We start from the raw sequence: 19,623 nt of genomic DNA on the forward strand, positions 1-19,623 counted from the left end.
AATCACGTGTTACTTTACAGCCGAACCGGTTTCTATCATAATTTCAATGGGGCTGGATTTTAGATAAATATTATTGCTGCTGCTTGTAACCACACGAACACTTTGCTCGATTCTCCGACAGTGTCTGAAATTATCAAAACAAGATGAATGGATCAAAATGGAAATATAAAAAAAGGGTTTGTGTGTTTCCATTTAGACGTCACAATAAACATATTTGAAAACAGATAAAAGGTTTTATGTCGGAAATAAATTATAAAATTTTGAGATGAAATTAGACTATTCATGAACAAAATGTAAGAAATATTAAACTACGTGAAAATTTAAAAATTTCATAAGATAGCTGCTCTCGAACCTCTCGATCTATCCCTGAACATACCTCCACCTGTTTTTGAAGATCTTTGATATAATCAACAGCCAAATCTAACATGTCGGCAGTGTTTGTTTGCTTCAAACATGGGGAAAAAACGTCAGTTTTACCCCCAAAGAAAATCCCATGTATGTATGTATCTATGTATGTATGAATCAAGAATTTTGTACCTTATCCATGTTTGGAACAAGGTCTTGGAGCTTCCTCATGCGTTCGCTTATTTTGGTTCTTCTTACCTGAAAGGAAACAAACTTGAAATAAAGATCAAATGTTGTCTATTTTTCCGGTTTCGATTGCATTATTGTTTTCAGTTGAAGCTCTATGCAAAAATGCAATCGGAATGGGGAAAGGATATACTGTTACAAATGTCTTAAGAAACGTTACCCTCTCGGCAATGCTTCTAGGGTGAGTGGCAAACCCTCTCTTGGCTCGGATCTTGCACGGAGCCGAATCCTGATACTGCAACAGCTTCTCGATGGCCGACATATCCGGCAAACTCTTCGGTAAACTCAAATGATGAGCCAAAAGTGGCGGCGGATGGTTTCCGGCCCCCATCGTGTTCTATTACAGTTTAACCAAAAAATGCGCGCATAGAGCCGTTGTTAGCTTGGAATACTTCTGATGTATGTGACCAAGGCCACATTATATTAAATGTGTACTACCTGAGTTTCTGTTCTGTCGAAGTCGAAGCCGGAAAGCGATCGATCGTCTTTGTTGAGTCCTTTTACGCCGGACATGTTATTGGAAACCATCATCGAGTCGTCCCAAGAAGAAACCGGAAACCCCGAGGAATAATTGCTGCGAAGATTTTGTCTCGGCAGTACGACGTTGTCGGAGCTCGGTTTCGGACTCATCAGCCTAGAGGGTGGCGGCCTGCTTGCCGAAGGAAGTGCTGATTCTATGTTACTGCTATTAATGCTTCCATAATAGCCTGCAACTTCATAAGATTTTGAAGATCTCAATTCAAATAATTAATCTAATTATTATATAAATCAAATTCTAAAATGAAGATCTGTATGTACTTCCATGAAACATGCAAAAAAGACTTACTATTTTCAATGTTTATATTGGAGAATAGCCCTGCAGGGGAGCTGCTATGCCGAATAAGACTCGAATTATTGCAATTTTCCATCTTTGTCGAGCTCGGAACCCGGTAATCCATGGTTGAATTTGGTTGGCTTTGATAAAAATTCTTTGGAACAGAGGAATAGTTCCCCTGCTGCTGCTGCTGATGAATGACCCCTGTTTGATTATTCATTTGCGTCATAATCTGCGGCTCGATTTTCACTGTCGTTTCTCTCACGGGTGAGTTCGGCATTATCGAGCCGAGATTCTGGTCAGAAACGTTCTCCGGATTATCTCCGGTTCCGCCACCGGCATCGTCACCGCTCGATAGGAACCGGGCGATAATTCGTTCTGTTTCGGGACTCGACGGCCGGTTTAGAATCTCCTGACAGAAGTCTTTGTCCAAGATATTCGAAAAATATGAACCGGGTGCAGATTGGTACCTCGTCAAGCCAGAGTTCATCTGTTTTTGATGTTGTTGAGGTTGATGATAATGATTCCGGCGTTGAAGATCTGATTCCATTCCCTTCTCCAACAGCCAAAAAGGAAAGTTTTCAATCAGATCAGTAGTTAGTATCAAAGTGCCTAGAAGGATCCACTACGAAACAAATCCGTTTGTTTCCCAAGAAAGTAGCTAATGGAAAAAAAATATTTTCTAGGAAAACTTCATCAAATTTAACAAAGTGATTACCCAGAAAACATGAGCTGCTTTCACGTGGATCTGTCTCAATAACTTCAAAGCGGGAATCCCGAGAACTTGGTTGGCCTGAAATTCGAGCACTACCTATAACAGCTCCCAAAAGAGTGGAGCCTGGGAAAAAGATAACCCAGAGCTCTTCGCCACAAAACAACACTTACAATCAAATCTGAACGAAACCCAATTTTCTATTCTTGAAAACCAGAGCACTAACCCGAAGAATATAACATTAATTAGTGAAAGATGATATAATAATAAAAGAAAGAGCGAGCTGCTCAATGAAAAGAATATCCATGATTTAAACAGCACACAAACAACAGAAGAAGAAGAAGAAGAACAAAATAAATCTCCTCCCTACCTCTGTCTCTCCACTTTCTCTTAATCTTTTTCTTTTCTCCAGTTTTCACTTGACATGTGTTTCCGGGTTGCCGGATGTGTAGTACTGTTGATTCAAATGATTACGGAGAAAGATTAAAAACAACTGCTTCGGATTTAGTTTAATTGATTTTGATAATTTTTTAAAATCAAAATAAAACTATAAATATTAATCTTTTATTTTTTTCTTATTTTTTGATACTGGAACACAAATAGTTGTGATTCTAATTTTAATTTAAATATCAAGTATTTATGAACAAAAATACTAAATATAAATAAAATAATTTTGTGAGTATTTGAATTTTCCCTCAAAAAGAATTTGGTCACTCAGATTTAGTATGGTTAATTTATATAATGCTGTCATTGAGTAATATTACAAATCGAGATATTGATTGCATGAATCAAATTATCACAAACGTTAAATAAATCGCTATTGTTTTTAAAGATTATAGATCCGAGCCCTAACAATTGTAAGGAGTGACCGAACGTTTGTTGTCAAATAATCGATAATAAAAAAATGGACAATCGCTTCATTGAACATTTTAAATTATTACGTATTTTAAATAATTTTTTATTTTATATTTCGTTGCTCTTTAAAACTTTAAAAGTTTGTACATTGACATAAAACTTTATATCCTTTATGGGCATAACTAGAAGATAATAAAATTTCTGGGTTGCCATTTCTTCACAATTTTAAACTCAATTAATGGGACAACCCCAGCAGAGAGGACATAGATGTGCCCTATTTTAGAAGGTAACCATGATTTTTTTTAATAAAATAAAAAATATCCCACCAATAAAAATGGCTGTAAAAAATACCCGAATATATTATATAAAATTTATTAAAGAATTAAAAAAAATGGCTGTAAAAAATACCCGAATATATTATATAAAATTTATTAAAGAATTAAAAAAAAATAGGTGTCCCTTTTTCCCATATGTATGGGTAAGGGGGAGATAAAATAGTAGGCTATCCCAACACCAGGTTGAGAGCAGCTTCCGTAAGAGACCTCCGAATTATGAAATGCCCTCCGTGGGACTCGATCCCACGACCTCAAGGTTAAGAACCTTGAGCTCTACCAACTGAGCTGGATGGTCATATCTATTATTAAAGAATTAACAAAATTAAATAACAAAAAAAAAAATTACAAGCAACTCCCGGTGCCGGTGAGCTGTCCCCTTAATAACATTTTCGGTTAACCACACTACAAGCATTGAAATTTTAGAGTGCTTTCACTTTGGTCGCCAAACTTTTTAAAACTTTGTTATAATAACTATACTTTTAATTCACTTTCATTATGTTCATTATCACTAAAAAAAAATGAAGTGATATGTTAAAGACTTCTTCAAAGAATTTTTTTAATGTTCCAAATTTACAGTATCCATCAATGTCAAATTTTTTTATGAACGAAATGATTATCGATAAATTCCAATAATGAAAAGGAATTATTTGGTCAGAAGATTAGTATAACTTAGTTTTAAACTGGTCTGACGATTGATATTAACGTATCAAAAAAGATTTTTACTTATAGTTTCTATTGAAATTTGACTAGAATTTGAATATATTTGAGATTTTTTTGACGAGTTTGAACTGAAAGAAAAAAGATAAATAATTTGATGATTTTTCGATTGAAATTTTTTATTAAAATAGCAAAAACAATTAAATAAAATCAAAATAATTGTTTAAACACATTTTAATCATGTAATTATATCTAAAAAAGTATACATAACTTTCTATAAAGTGTTCTTTGTTGAGTCTTCTTGTTAATACAAGTTAAAAAAATGGTCCTTCAATTATAGGGTGTTAATTTTTTAAGTCACCTGACTATTAAAAGTTACAAAATGATCACCCAATTATTCATATATTTCAAACTCATTATTTTTCGTTAAAAAATTAACGGTCGTCTAAGATGTATGTTAATATATTGATTGTAATAATAAAATATGATCTCAGAACTAACGTTTAAGATTTCAAGATTATATTTTATTATATCTCAGTCAACAGTTTAAAATATATAAATAATCAAATGATCATTTTATAACTTTTAATGATCGAAAATTTTAATAAAATATTTTCTTATAATTAAATGACAATTTTATAAATTTTAATAATAAAATGTATACTATACTCATTAATAAAATCAAAACAATTGGCTTTTATCGTCAATGGGGACCACTGAGGACCACGCGTCCATTTATATGTCGTGCATAGAGGGACTACGGATTAGTTTATTTAAGGGTGTTATAAATTTTTAATGGACAAAGACAGTATTATCCTTTGAATGAATGTTTAGCAGAAGGATAATTTTGCCATTTAACAAATACTAAATAGTTTAACAAATAATGCTGAAGCTAGCTGAGTTATTGGATGCCAAATCCTATAATTATATACCACGTTTTCGCCAAATATTAAAATAAAAGAAAAATAAATAAATATAAAAACTAATCTACGCCTTACGTCACAGCTCATATATTTTAATAGATTTGATTACACGTTTAAAAAATATATATTTATTTAATCTATTTAAATACTTCTCGTCAAAGAACAGAAAAACATCATAATTAAATACAATTATATTTATCTATTCTCATACATTACGATAATATCAATGTCAACTATAACTTGAATTTAATCTAACATATTTTCTGACAAAATATGCTAAAGCACATTGCAAGGAACGTGCATGCTGCTGATTTGGTGGACATACTGGAAGGTGCTTTGCAAGGGATGCGTCTTCGTTGGGTTTTCGAGCCACGTGAAAATCGCGTTGCAGGGGGTGCATCTACCCCTTCTCGTCCTCTCCTGCCCCCTATTCCCGCTGTTTCCTCCTATATAAACCCCTCCCCACCTCTTAACAAACCACACCTAAAGTCATTCATTTTCTTCTCTTTCTTATCCTTAATGTATACTTTTGTTTATATATATTATTTTTAGTCAATAAATTCTTATTATTTTATTACTTAATTGTAAAAACTAATTTTTGTATTATTACTTATCTAAAAAATGGAAGGTGAGATATTGCGATTGGATGTTGATCATATTTCGAGTCATTTTGCCAATATGGTAAGAATATGAAACTATTTTATTTTTAATTTTTTTAATATTTTATTTATTTAAATACTTTTTTAAATATTATATAAAATTTTAATTGTTAGAATTTATTTATTATGAAATTGATCGTATATTAGAAGTTTTTATTCGTAACAACAAGATGAACACACAACGTCGTGTGTATTTATCTATGGCTAGATTTGGTTATGTAACTAAAATTGTTGGAGGTTGTAAACTTAAACCCACCCTTACTGCTGCATTAATCGAGAGGTGGAGGCCAGACACACACACATTCCATCTGTCATATGGGGAGTGCACCAATACCCTAGAGGATGTTTCAATGTAGTTGGGGCTCCCGATAGATGTAACTGTTATTTGTGGTGTGGCGTATGATAATTGACATTCTATGTGCATGGATTATCTTGGAGCTTCCTTGACGGATTTTAACGGTGGCCGAATAACGTTAGCGTGGCTGCAAACTAATTTTAAAGAGTTGAAAGAAAATTGTTTCGAGAACGAGGCAAAATCATTTGCCCGGGTATACATATTACAAATCATAAAGAGTTTAAAGAAAATTGTTCCAAGAACGAGGTAAAATAATTTTCCCGGGCATACATATTACAAATCATAGGAGGGATATTGATGCCCGACAAATCTCGTAACCAAGTCCATTGTATGTGGTTGCGGCATCTCATCGATTTTGAAGTAGCTTACATATTGAGTTGGGCTTTACAGGTTTGAGATTTTTTTTTGAGAATTGTGTCGGGTAACGAGATATAATAAAACTGCTATTGGTTTCTGTCTCATTCTTCTCCAATCTTAGGCATGGTATCACATGCATTTTTTATGTCCGATTGTGAATCAACCATTTGTCTTTTCGTTTCTATTATGGTAATTTCAATACATAATTTATTTTAAATAATTTTTTGATTATAGAATGACATATATTTTTATATTAAAAAGGTGGTCATCAAATAGAAAATATCGTCGTGATATCATTTGGGAATTACAAGATATCTGATTATTCATTGATCACAAAATTGGTTTAGAGGTACACTTTTAAATTTTAATCTTTTTATTTAATTATATTTATATAATTATAATCTCATTTTAAGTTTGATAAGAAATATATATATTTTTGTTTTAGTTCCAATGGTTGCCCTATTTGAACGACGAAATGAGAGTTGGCATCCCACTTGAGCTGAGTGGGCGTATGGGTGGCGGTTGTGCCTCTTATTTGTTATGTTATTGTTGAGTGACATCCGACTGACCATGTGTTTTGTCAGTTTGGTTTCACAATATATATTCCTGAAGCACCTAGAAATCTCGACAATATGCATAACATTGATAGCCGAGGCAAAAAAAAGGTTAATTGGGTGGTGAAACATAGAAATTGGATAGCGCAGTGGGATAACTGATATCAACTCTTGCCCCTTTGGCAATACATATTAGAAACTGGTTCCTCGATTTAAGATGACTATATTGAATGGTTCAATGAAAACGAGAAATCGTTCTTACTTTCAGAGGGAGCACGAGAGGAGAGAGTAATTCATCGTCTTCGAGAAAGACGTCCACCGTCACAATATCATCGTTCCCCTACTTGTGGACGAAGAGCAGACGCTTCCGGGTTGTCCTCAACAGCGCCACTAGAACCATCACAGTATCCACCATCACTACATGTTTACATCCTAAGCCCGCCAGTTTATATGTGTAGACCGCCGGTTCAGATGTCATCGCACCACATTTAGATGCCACCGTAGTCGGTTTAGATACCACCATTGTATGGTTATGTACAGAGCCTGTAGGGTTTTATGACACCCCATGGTGGATATTATACAACCATGCCTATGGATCCTGTAACCCCCACAGACCGATAAGGGTAATCAGATCCGATCCGAGGTGTCACATTTGGGCCACCGCAGCGACCCACTGTAAAAATAGCAGAAAATTTAAAACTTTTATTGAAATGTGTAACTTATAAAATCAGTTGTCACTATTTAAAAATAAAACAGTCGTCCAGACTCGTATATAAATCAAAATACAATTACATGCCCCCTAATCACATGTACCATACTCTGCAACAACGCCGGAAGAACTCCCTTACTGATGTCGATAACTGCACAGGAACAATTCTTTTAACCTGAAAATGTGAGTAATAGAGTGAGCTTCGAAAAGCTCATTAATACAGAACTACCAGATGATGCTGATGAACGTTCAGATACAGATAAATATATATTTCCTTATTGTTTCTGAACATTTACAGATTTTTATGCTGAGCAGAGATCCTACTGATATTTCAGGTGGTAACGGACAATGAGTTTTCAGTTCAGAGAAATATTTCAGATGATTGAGTTCAGGAGATCAGAACATGTTATCTAGTGTGTTCCCATAAAACCAGTAAAAAGATACATATTTTTTAAAGCATATATATATGCACCCCCATCCTTTCACAATCTGTTTATGTAGGTTCCCCGGAACCATACACCCCGCACAACTAGTAACAGTAAGGCCCTGAGCACACAGCCGAAGAGACTGTAGTAATCTTCCTCCAACAATAAACCCCCCAGATAAAACATTTCTCCGTCGGTAAACGGATATATCAGAAATCAAAACAGAATTCATATCAGATATCAGAACAGAATCCATATCAGAATCAGAATAGAATTCAGATAACGAATCAGAACATAATTCAATTCAGAAATAAGATAAAATATTTATATAATTAGGGAACACACCAGAGTTTACATGTATTATTTAGAGGTATTGTATCAGGCAAAGAAACACAATTATTCAGTATGCCGATAGAATATCAGAATTCAGAATCACTATTGGAAGAGTTCAATAACTGACAAAATCATCAATTATTCAGAATATGACTTGAGCTGTAAGAAAGAAATGAAGATTCAAGACATTTAATATCTATGTCGATTGATCGGATTATCAAACAATTCTTAAATGAATAGCTCCCAAAATTAATGCTTGTCGATTGAACAATTCATTGTTCTTCCAGGGTATTTACTCTTTAATACCACAAACTCTTGTCCATAGATCATTTTCAGAATCATCACTGAATAGATCTTCCAATGTCTTTATTTTATTTTTACGCCTCTAATATATCATGAAATATTGACGTGCTTGATTTGTTGTTCATGAACCAGAAGAACAGTACATTGTGTATGTTCATTAACGTTTCTAGACTCATTCACATCACTTACTTAATCCTTAGTGCTTGAGGTTGCTTAGTTCATTTAGCATTCGAGTCTATTCCAGTTACTTCGGGATTTTCCAGAGTAATTCCGTACGTTTCTGAATTTCATAAACATATTGTACTTCCGTTCTGTTCAGTTTGGTCTTCGTGGTTGATTTGTCGAACAAATATCCAATTCTTAGTATTGAATGCAATCTAGAGTTGAGCTGAGCTGAATACTTCCAAAATTATCATTGAGCTAAACTTGAGTAGACGAACATGCATTCAAGTAATATCTATGTCGTTCAGGTACTGACATATTATTAAGGTTGATCGGCTCACTTAAGTTATGTTCCATAACTTTTAAAGGTAGTCTAATACCTATGCTTATTTGGATTCCTTAATTAATCCAAGGTATTTACTTAGTTTAGGCCATAAGGTTATTTTGGTAATTTTGGTGTTCAGTTTTATTCCATTTATTTCAGAGCTCGAGGATATCCAATCATTTCTGAGCTTGGTGAAATTATTGGGTCATTTTCATTACAGGGGTATTTTGGTCGTTATACAGATTCAGTGTACTTTAATCATTTCCTTCCGTCTGATCTTACTATTAAATTCAATCTTATCATTTATTTCAGTCCTTTCGAACAATTCTGACAACAGAACACCCCCGACAAATTGTTCTTCAGGTATTTACTCATAACTCGGATATTTCCGGGTCAAGTGCCTTCTCATATTTTACAAACGGAACATCAGGATTTTTCCTGCACTAAGTCAGGATTTTAACAATCAAATCTGTACTTAATCGAGTTAAGTACGAATCCTCTAAGTATTTTCTCATTCAGAGTCAACTCAGACTATTCTACCTCTTAAGGCATTTCCGTAATTTCTTAACCAGATAATTTCGATATTAGCTCTTAACGAAAATAATATAATTTAGAGATCCTATGATTAATTGCTTTCTTGAATACTCTCTGATCTTGAAACGGTTCTCTTAACAAACTTCTAGTATCCTTCACAAACTCTCATAGGATTAAAATCGGTTATCCATAATTTCCAAATAAAACTAACATTTCTTATGCACATCAATATTTTTATCAGATCAATATGTCTGTAAAATCCTCTTATCTAACTTCCATATTCAAATCTTGTCTTTTTATAACATAAGGGTATTTTCGTAATTTTACCCTACCGGAGTATTCTCATAATTTCTCATCCAAGTACCTTTAACATTTAACCTTTGATGAAATAAATTATAAGTTGCAGATACAGGGCTGATTTCTTTATTACTAATCACAACCTTGTAATCTAATATAACAATTCCTCAATTTCTTATATTAGTCATTCGATCCGTAATTAGTTACAGAATTTCTATCACATCATATCGAGTGTATAAATTATTCAACTCCACCAAAGTGACCAACATTATCTTGTTCATGCATTTACCAATATAAACATGTTTCATAAAGCATAAAAAGATAGTAAAGTATTACCTCAATTTTCGTGCAATATTGATCGACCATAAAAATTCCATTCGAATGCCTTTGATCTTTAATTCAACTTCTAATAATTCCTCAGATACATATCAATATAAATTATATCAGAAACAGAGTTTAATTGCGATAAACAGATCGAATCGGGTGATAAATCAGTGAAATACGGCTTACCGGGTTCGAATTTGGCGAAACGGACTTCGGATTCGGATTCAGGACGTCGAAAGTATAAAAAATGACTTTTCAGAAATTTTGAATTTTCGGTCAAAATCAAAGTCAATGGGTATGACCGGTAATTTCGAGGCCTTCGAGTTCGAATTTAAAAAAGCGGACAGCGGAATCGGATTTGGAACGTCGAAAAATGTTAGGATAGGTATACTCGGTCGAAGTCAAAGGTCGTTTAATGCCCTGTCAAAGCCGGTCAAAGTTTTGGTCAACGTCAGTCAACGGTCAACGTGTCAAAGGGTCGGGTCAACGGGTCGTGTCAACAGGTCGGGTCGGGTTATGACCGGTCAAACCGGTCCACTATGCACCAAAACTGGTCAAACCGGTCATTTGGACCATCTCCACGCGCAGTGATGGCGTGTGAGACCCCTTCCGACAGCCTAAAAATCACGGAAAAATTCTTAAAATTATTTTGAGCTATTTCAAGATACTTCAAAGCTCGGTTCACAATTTTGAACAGCGGAGAGCTCGATTTCAACAAATTGAAAACTTTGACCGCTTCACCTCCTCACGCGCCGTCGTCTACGGAGACAAAGGATGACATCGGCGAACTCGGAATGATGCAACGAACACGATGGTGCGGGAGGTGTCGTAAACGGATGACCCAATCATCGTGAATCGATGAAAAACCAACTAAAACCGAGTTATTACCGATGATACTTCCGACTGAAATTAACGACGAATGGAGATGATTCACGACGAAAGGTTTGAGGGGTTTTGTTCATCGGTTGACAACGAACACGATGGTGGTTTCGGCTCATCGATCGGAGATCGGACGGCGAGTAGATCGGAGTTGAAAGGAGGGTAGTTGGAGAAGACAAAACTGGAAAAAATGAGAACCTGCGCATGGGTAGAAGAAATTTATAATTCATCCTATATAAAAAATGGGTAAACCAAGAGTTTAGTCACTGAACTTCATGTACTTCTTAAAACGGTCTTCCAACTTTGAAATTTTACAATTTAATCCCCGATTTCATCCAAAAATACCAATTAAATTCATCACTTTATAATTTCTTAAAATTAGCCCATAAATTGGGGTGTTACAATTCTCCCATCCTTAAAAGAATTTCGTCCCCAAAATTCATTCGTGTCACATAATTGCAGAAATGAAACTTCCATCAGTTCTTTCATATCTTTCATGTAGCTCTTATAGAAATACGGATCATCCACTAATCCTTAACTAGTTGAGTATACATTCTTATCAGAACTCTATCTCATTTCAATAAAAGAATCCGAACGAAAATTTCCTTTAGTAATCAATTCAGTCTTGGTCACGAGAATAGGCTCATAAAGCATTAATATATCCCAATTTCATTTCCAGAGTCGAGTCAGAATTTCTCAGATGAATAACTCTCACATGGCTCATGAGATACTTTACAGCGTTTAGACAGATGATATTGGTATTCCTTTTTATACAAGTATAGCCTTAAAGGATAGAAACTTAGGTTTATTTGTTACAGATAGAGACTTAGCCCTGGAGTTTCGGCTCAGAGAGGTACGATTGCAGTAATAGGGGCATGTACTGATTATACATATTTTGACATTTGACCGGCCGATCTATCATGAAAATTTTGACTCAAACCAAAGCTCTGATACCACTAAATGTAACCCCCACAGACCGATAAGGATAACCAGATTCGATCTGAGGTGTCACATTTGGGCCACCGGAGCGACCCACTGTAAAAATAGCGGAAAATTTAAAACTTTTATTGAAACGTGTAACTTATAAAATCAATTGTCACTATTTAAAAATAAAACATACGTCCAGACTCGTATATAAATCAAAATACAATTACATGCCCCCTAATCACATGTACCATACTCTGCAACAACGCCAGAAGAACTCCCTTAGTGATGTCGATAGCTACACTGGTACAATTCTTTTAACCTGAAAATGTGAGTAATAGAGTGAGCTTCGAAAAGCTCAGTAATACAGAACTACCAGATGATGCTGATGAACGTTCAGATACAGATAAATATATATTTCCTTATTGTTTCCGAACATTTACAGATTTTTATGCTGAGCCAAGATCCTACTGATATTTCAGGTGGTAACGGACAATGAGCTTTCAGTTCAGAGAAATATTTCGGATGACTGAGTTCAGGAGATCAGAACAGGTTATCTAGTGTGTTCCCATAAAACCAGTAAAAATATACATATTTTTTAAAGCATATATATATACACCCCCATCCTTTCACAATTTGTTTGTGTAGGTTCCCCGGAACCATACACCCTACACAACCAGTAACGGTAAGGCCCTGAGCACACAACCGAGGAGCCTGCAGTAATCTTCCTCCAACAATAAACCCCCCAGATAAAACATTTCTCCGTCGGTAAACGGAGATATCAGAAATCAAAACAGAATTCATATCAGATATCAGAACAGAATCCAGATCAGAATCAGAAAAGAATTCAGATAACGTATCAGAACAGAATTCAATTCGGAAATCAGATAAAATATTTATATAATTAGGGAACACACCAGAGTTTACAGGTATTATTTAGAGGTACTGTATCAGGCAGAGAAACACAGTTATTCAGTATGCCGATAGAATATCGGAATTCAGAATCACTATTAGAATAGTTCAATAACTGACAAAATCATCAATTATTCAGAATATAACTTGAGGTGTAAGGAAGAAATGAAGATTCAGGACATTTACAATCTATGTCGATTGATCGGATTATCAAACAATTCTTAAATGAATAGCTCCCAAAATTAATGCTTGTCGATTGATCAATTCATTGTTCTTCCAGGGTATTTACTCTTTAATACCACAAACTCTTGTCCATAGATCATTTTTGGAATCATCACTGAATAGATCTTCCAATGTCTTTATTTTATTTTTACGCTTCCAATATATCATGAAATACTGACGTGCTTGATTTGTAGTTCATGATCCAGAAGAATAGTACATTGTGTATGTTCATTAACGTTTCCAGACTCATTCACATCACTTACTTAATCCTTAGTGGTTGAGGTTGCTTAGTTCATTTAGCATTCAAGTCTATTCCAGTTACTTCGGGATTTTCCAGAGTAATTCCGTACGTTTCTGAATTTCAGATACATATTGTACTTCCGTTCAGTTTAGTTTGGTCTTCGTGGTTGATTTGTCGAACAAATATACAATTCTTAGTACCGAATGCAATCTAGAGTTGAGCTGAGCTGAATACTTCCAAAATTATTATTGAGCTAAACTTGAGTAGACGAACATGCATTCAAGTAATATCTATGTCGTTCAGGTACTGACATATTATTAAGGTTGATCGGCTCACTTAAGTTATGTTCCATAACTTTTAAAGGTAGTTAAATACCTATGCTTATTTGGATTCCTTAATTAATCCAAGGTATTTACTTAGTTTAGGCCATAAGGTTATTTTGGTAATCAATTTTATTCCATTTATTTCAGAGCTCGAGGATATCCAATCATTCCTGAGCTTGGTGATATTCTTGGGTCATTTTCATTACAGGGGTATTTTGGTCATTGTACAGATTCAGTGTACTTTAATCATTTCCTTCCGTCTGATCTTACTATTAAAATCAATCTTATCATTTATTTCAGTCCTTTCGAACAATTCTGACAACAGAACACCCCTGACAAATTGTTCTTCAGGTATTTACTCATAACTCGGATATTTCCGGGTTAAGTGCCTTCTCAGATTTTACAAACGGAACATCAGGAATTTTCCTGCACTAAGTCAGGATTTTAACAATCAAATACGTACTTAATCGAGTTAAGTACGAATCCTCTAAGTATTTTCTCATTCAGTGTCAACTCAGACTATTCTACCTCTTAAGGCATTTCCGTAATTTCTTAACCAGATAATTTCGATATTAGCTCTTAACGAAAATAATATAATTTAGAGATCCTATGATTAATTGCTTTCTTGAATACTCTCTGATCTTGAAACGGTTCTCTTAACAAACTTCTAGTATCCTTCACAAACTCTCATAGGATTAAAATCGGTTATCCATAATTTCCAAATAAAACTAACATTTCTTATGCACATCAATATTTTTATCAGATCAATATGTCCGTAAAATCCTCTTATCTAACTTCCATATTCAAATCTTGTCTTTTTATAACATAAGGGTATTTTCGTAATTTTACCATACCAGAGTATTCTCATAATTTCTCATCCAAGTACCTTTAACATTTAACCTTTGATGAAATAAATTATAAGTTACAGATACAGGGCTGATTTCTTTATCACTAATCACAACCTTGTAATTTAATCTAACAATTCCTCAATTTCTTATATTAGTCATTCGATCCGTAATTAGTTACAGAATTTATATCACATCATATCGAGTGTATAAATTATTCAACTCCACCAAAGTGACCAACATTATCTTGTTCATGCATTTATCAATATAAACATGTTCCATAAAGCATAAAGAGGTAGTAAAGTATCACCTAGATTTCCGTGCAATATTGATCGACCATAAAAATTCCATTCGAATGCCTTTGATCTTCAATTCAACTTCCAATAATTCCTCAGATACATATCAATATAAATTATATCAGAAACGGAGCTTAATTGCGATAAACAGATCGAATCGGGTGATAAATCAGTGAAAGACAGCTTACCGGGTTCGAATTTGGTGAAACGGACTTCGGATTCGGATTCAGGACGTCGAAAGCATAAAATATGACTTTTCTGAAATTTGGAATTTTCGGTCAAAATCAAAGTCAACGGGTTTGACCGGTAATTTCGAGACCTTCGGGTTTGAATTTCAAAAAACGGATAGCGGAATCAGATTTGGAACATCGAAAAATGTTAGGATAGGTATACTCGATCGAAGTCAAAGGTCGTTTAATGCCCGGTCAAAGCCGGTCAACAGTGGTCAACGCTAGTCAACGGTCAACGGGTCAAAGGGTCGGGTCAACGTGTCGGGTCAACAGGTCGGGTCGGGTAAACGAGTCGGGTCGGGTTATGACCGGTCAACTATGCACCAAAACCAGTCAAATCGATCATTTGGACCATCCTCACGCGTAGTGGCAGCGCGTGGGGGCGCGTGGGACCCCTTTCGGCTGCCTAAAAATCACGGGAAAATTCTTAAAAATTATTTTGAGTGATTTCAAGATACTTACAAAGCTCGGTTCACAATTTTGAATGGCGGAGAGCTCGATTTCAACAAATCGGAAACTTTGACCACTTCACCTCCTCACGCGCTGCTGTCGACGGAGACCAAGGATGACACCGGCAAACTCGGAACGATGCAACGAACACGATGGTGCGGGAGGTGTCGTAAACGGATGACCCGATCGTTGTGAATCGATGAAAAACCAACTAAAACCGAGTTATTACCGACGATACTTCCGACTGAAATTAACGACGAACGAAGATGATTCACGATGAAAGGTTTGAGGGGTTTTGTTCCTCGGTTGACAATGAACACGATGGTGGTTTCGGCTCGTCGATCGGAGGTCGGACGGCGAGTAGATCGGAGTTGAAAGGAGGGTAGTTGGAGAAGACAAAACTGGAAAAAAAGAGAACCTGCGCACGGGGAGAAGAAATTTATAATTCATCCTATATAAAAAATGGGTAAACCAAGAGTTTAGTCACTGAACTTCATGTACTTATTAAAACGGTCTTCCAACTTTGAAATTTTACAATTTAATCCCCGATTTCATCCAAAAATACCAATTAAATTCATCACTTTATAATTTCTTAAATTTAGCCCCTAAATTGGGGTGTTACAGATCCAATATTTGCTTTATATGCTACTTATTTGGCGGGTGGTGCTCCACCACAAACACCTCCACTTCAATATGAATTGCAGACATCAATATAATTTTTTTCACAATTTTCGCAGTTCTCATTGAGTGGTAGGATGGTTAGTCATACACTTCCAAAGTCCTTATTCTATGCAAGTCATGCATCGTCATCCATCCCTAATCAACAAAATGTAACTGATGATGATAATGACGAGGATAATGAAGTGGAAGACCAATCTATAAGAAGAAACCCTCATCAAAATAGACAACCACCGTCTCGTAGAACATATTCAAGAACGAGATATCAATAGAATTTAATTAGTTGTAATTAATTTTGTTTCTTAATCATTTTCATTTTATCTATTTCTGGATCACACTAACTAGTACATATGACTTAGGTTACGAACTCTTACCTCAAAGGTTTGAGTTTATGCTTCAAGAGTTGCAAGGAAAAAAATGAGGATGAATACAATTACATCAAAGCCATCAACAAAGAAATGTGGACAAATGCATACGATTGTGGATATCGATATGAACATATAACAACCAACTTGGACGAGGTTAAAAATTCAACCTTAAAGGGGCATGTCATTTACCAATAACTGCTTTGGTTAAAATGACGTATTTTCATTTGGGTAAGATTTTTGCCAAGCTAGAGGGCAAGCTCTTACTTGGATGCAAAACGACCATGTCTATCACCCAAGATTAGTAGCGGATCTACAGAAAAAAGTTGTAGCATCAAATGGAATGTTGTTAAAAAATTTCTCGCACCCGTGAATTTTTTCGTGTCACAAAAATGCAACGACCTCTTCAAGGGATTGAATCTAACTCTTTTAGAGTTAACCTACAAGAAATGTGGTGTGATTGTGGTTTTTTCAGGCTCTGAAGTATCCATGCTCATATGTAATATTAGCTTGCTCACATTCCTATTTAGACTATAAAAGTTATGTTGACCCCGTATATCAACTTTCACAAGTATTCAAGGTATATGAATTTGAGTTTCCCCCATAGGCAATGAAAAAGATCCAAATGAGATTTAGACTTGACTTACAATTATACTATATTTGTTCTTCTTAAGGGAGTCAGGTCGTCCAAAATATACTCGAATTCATTGTGATATAAATATTTGAGAGATATCAAAAGAAAACAAAAGATGTTGACATTGCAGAAACCTAGGTCACAATAGGAAAAAACGTCAATCTATTATCATAACTTAACCGTTGACCACTACTTATGTAATTATATTTTTTTAATATTTTAATTTATGTGATTTTATTTTCATGTACTTTCAATTAATGTGATTTGAGCTTGTTTATTTTACAAGATGTTGATTTCTTATATATATATATATAATTTAATGTTTAAGATTCATTTTTTTTGGTTTAAGGTTTATTTCTTACAATTAATATTTTAATTTTAATATAACCCTAAACTATTTAAAAAATAACCCTAAACCTTTTTAACAAAAAACCCTAACCCTAAACTATTCTAACATAAAAAACATAAATCAAAAACCTTAAACATGCTTTTGGAATTCAAAAACACGTGCCACGAAACGCGCCTTCAAAGGCGCATCCTTTACTTCCACTGTGGCACCAACATAGCAAAAATCTATAGAAGACGCGTCCCTTACAATGCGCCTTCCCTCCATGTATACATGACGCGTTTCACGAAACACACCTTCCTTTCCTCTATTAGAAAGGGTGCTAGTCCAATAAAATTTGAGAAAACGATGTCTAGTCGATATTGTTTTAGTTTTTGGTGATTTTTTTTATATAATCCCCGAATGCCAAATCACATTATGAAAAACAATCCTTGTTTAGCTATGTCCCAAAAAAATCCTTTCTTAGCCGGTTAATCCTCCCTCGTACGCCTTCAAAATTAATTTTGCTCAATACACAACGTCCAAAATAAAGTAAAGGTGGAGAAGTTATACTAGTCGCGAAATTTAATATTATTTATTAAAGTATTTTTAAATATTTAAATTTATATATATTAAAGGTAAATAATAATTTTATTATTATTTTAACTTTGGCTTAAATCACAAATAAGTACCTAAAGTATATCTACTTTTTGATTTAAGTGCCTAAAGTATTTTTTTGATCAAAATAAGTATCAAAAGTTATTTTTTTAAGTCAAAATAGGTACTCAAAGTATTTTATGTCAGGTACCTAAACTATTCAAACATTTTCATTTAAATTCTAAAAAAGTTGACATGTAACATTAATTAAAGAATACTTTAAGTACTTAGATAAAAAAATTGAATATTTTAAGTATCTATTTTGACCACAAAATATTTTAAACACTTAAATGAAAAAAATAGTATACTTTATGTACTTATTTGCTATATAAACTTTTAATTTTAAATTTTAAAAAAGTTAATACTTTTAAAGGTCATAACCCGATTAGTTACCTTCAAAGTTATGCTCTCATTTTACTCTTTATTAATATTATTATAATCTTGTATGTTAATTATTGTAATTTTATCAACAATAAGTTGAGAGATAAAATAGTATGTCCCTTAAGTAAAGTTATGAGTTTGATTTTTTGATAATCTGAGATAAATACAAGGTAATATCTATTTAAAGACTCTCATACCCCTGATATATACTATGCTCGAATCTAATATCTCAAATTTAATATTATGAATGGAACAATTGAATTGAAAGCATCGTCCTCCTAATAGATCTTTACAATATCCAATTTAGATTATTTAATCAATAAATTAAATACATATATTTTTTTAAAGAAGCTATTAGGACTTCAAAAATGTAAATTGAAGCTTAAATTTTGTTTAGTTTTAGATCTTGTTTTATGTGTAATTCAAGCCACTAAATGACAAACATCATTGAGTGGCGAGGAATTTAAGCACCATTGAATACATTTTCATTTTATGCCACGTGATAAAACTTAGGGTATTCAATAGTAAAAGTCATATATATATATATATATATATATATATAATGCAATATATATAATGCATGTGAACCGACTTTTTTATTTTATTTTAATATTTTCCTAATTATTTGGGATATTATTCACCAAATCTTTTCGCATGTGAACCTTCCGTAAACTATGGTTGAATAGAGAGGCTAAATTTACCAACCATTGGAAAAATTTGTCTTTATAAGAGATGACAATTAAATTCTAAAACTTATTAATTAACGTCAAGTAAGATGGAATTTATAGTTAAATTTAAAAATATATTTTGAGACATGATTATGGTAAATATATTTTGGAATTAAAAAAATAAATAAATTTTATTAGTAAATAATAAATTATATCAAATTAGAAAAATCTGAAATTTATTTTATTTATGAATAAAATCAAACGAATAACTTGGATGAATCTTAATGTAAAGTTGTGAGATTCCAAACGGCATAATGCTAAAATTAGCCCCAACGTTTATCAAAATGGTAATTTTGCCTTATATTCTAT

General features: G+C 33.8%; 1 protein-coding gene and 1 long non-coding RNA gene across 3 annotated transcripts in view; one reads left to right on the forward strand and one right to left on the reverse strand.

The window, feature by feature from the left end:
- On the reverse strand, window positions 1–2,459 carry LOC120202883 (transcription factor bHLH122-like). 2 transcript variants are annotated; one of them, XM_039203244.1, is made up of 7 exons: window positions 2,124–2,459; window positions 1,418–1,958; window positions 1,030–1,298; window positions 752–928; window positions 538–603; window positions 377–445; window positions 1–124 (listed from the first exon to the last, which is right to left on the reverse strand). In XM_039203244.1, the coding sequence occupies exons 2-7, from the start codon at window positions 1,953–1,955 to the stop codon at window positions 71–73; spliced, it is 1,173 nt and encodes a 390-aa protein (XP_039059175.1). In that variant the 5' UTR covers window positions 1,956–1,958; window positions 2,124–2,459; the 3' UTR covers window positions 1–70. The 2 variants fall into 2 exon arrangements, with proteins under 2 accessions (XP_039059175.1, XP_039059168.1); XM_039203237.1 differs by having other exon boundaries at window positions 2–124; window positions 1,030–1,304; window positions 2,124–2,444.
- LOC120202906 overlaps window positions 496–19,623 on the forward strand; it is a 21,743-nt gene continuing 2,615 nt past the window's right edge. Inside the window, exons 1-2 of the long non-coding RNA XR_005523768.1 lie at window positions 496–515; window positions 10,654–10,656. This is a non-coding gene — a long non-coding RNA (uncharacterized LOC120202906). The remainder of the gene's footprint in view (window positions 516–10,653; window positions 10,657–19,623) is intronic.

The sequence above is a fragment of the Hibiscus syriacus genome, unplaced genomic scaffold (genome assembly GCF_006381635.1).
Source record: "Hibiscus syriacus cultivar Baekdansim isolate YM2019G1 unplaced genomic scaffold, ASM638163v2 tig00000340_pilon, whole genome shotgun sequence".
Taxonomy (NCBI): Eukaryota; Viridiplantae; Streptophyta; class Magnoliopsida; order Malvales; family Malvaceae; genus Hibiscus; species Hibiscus syriacus.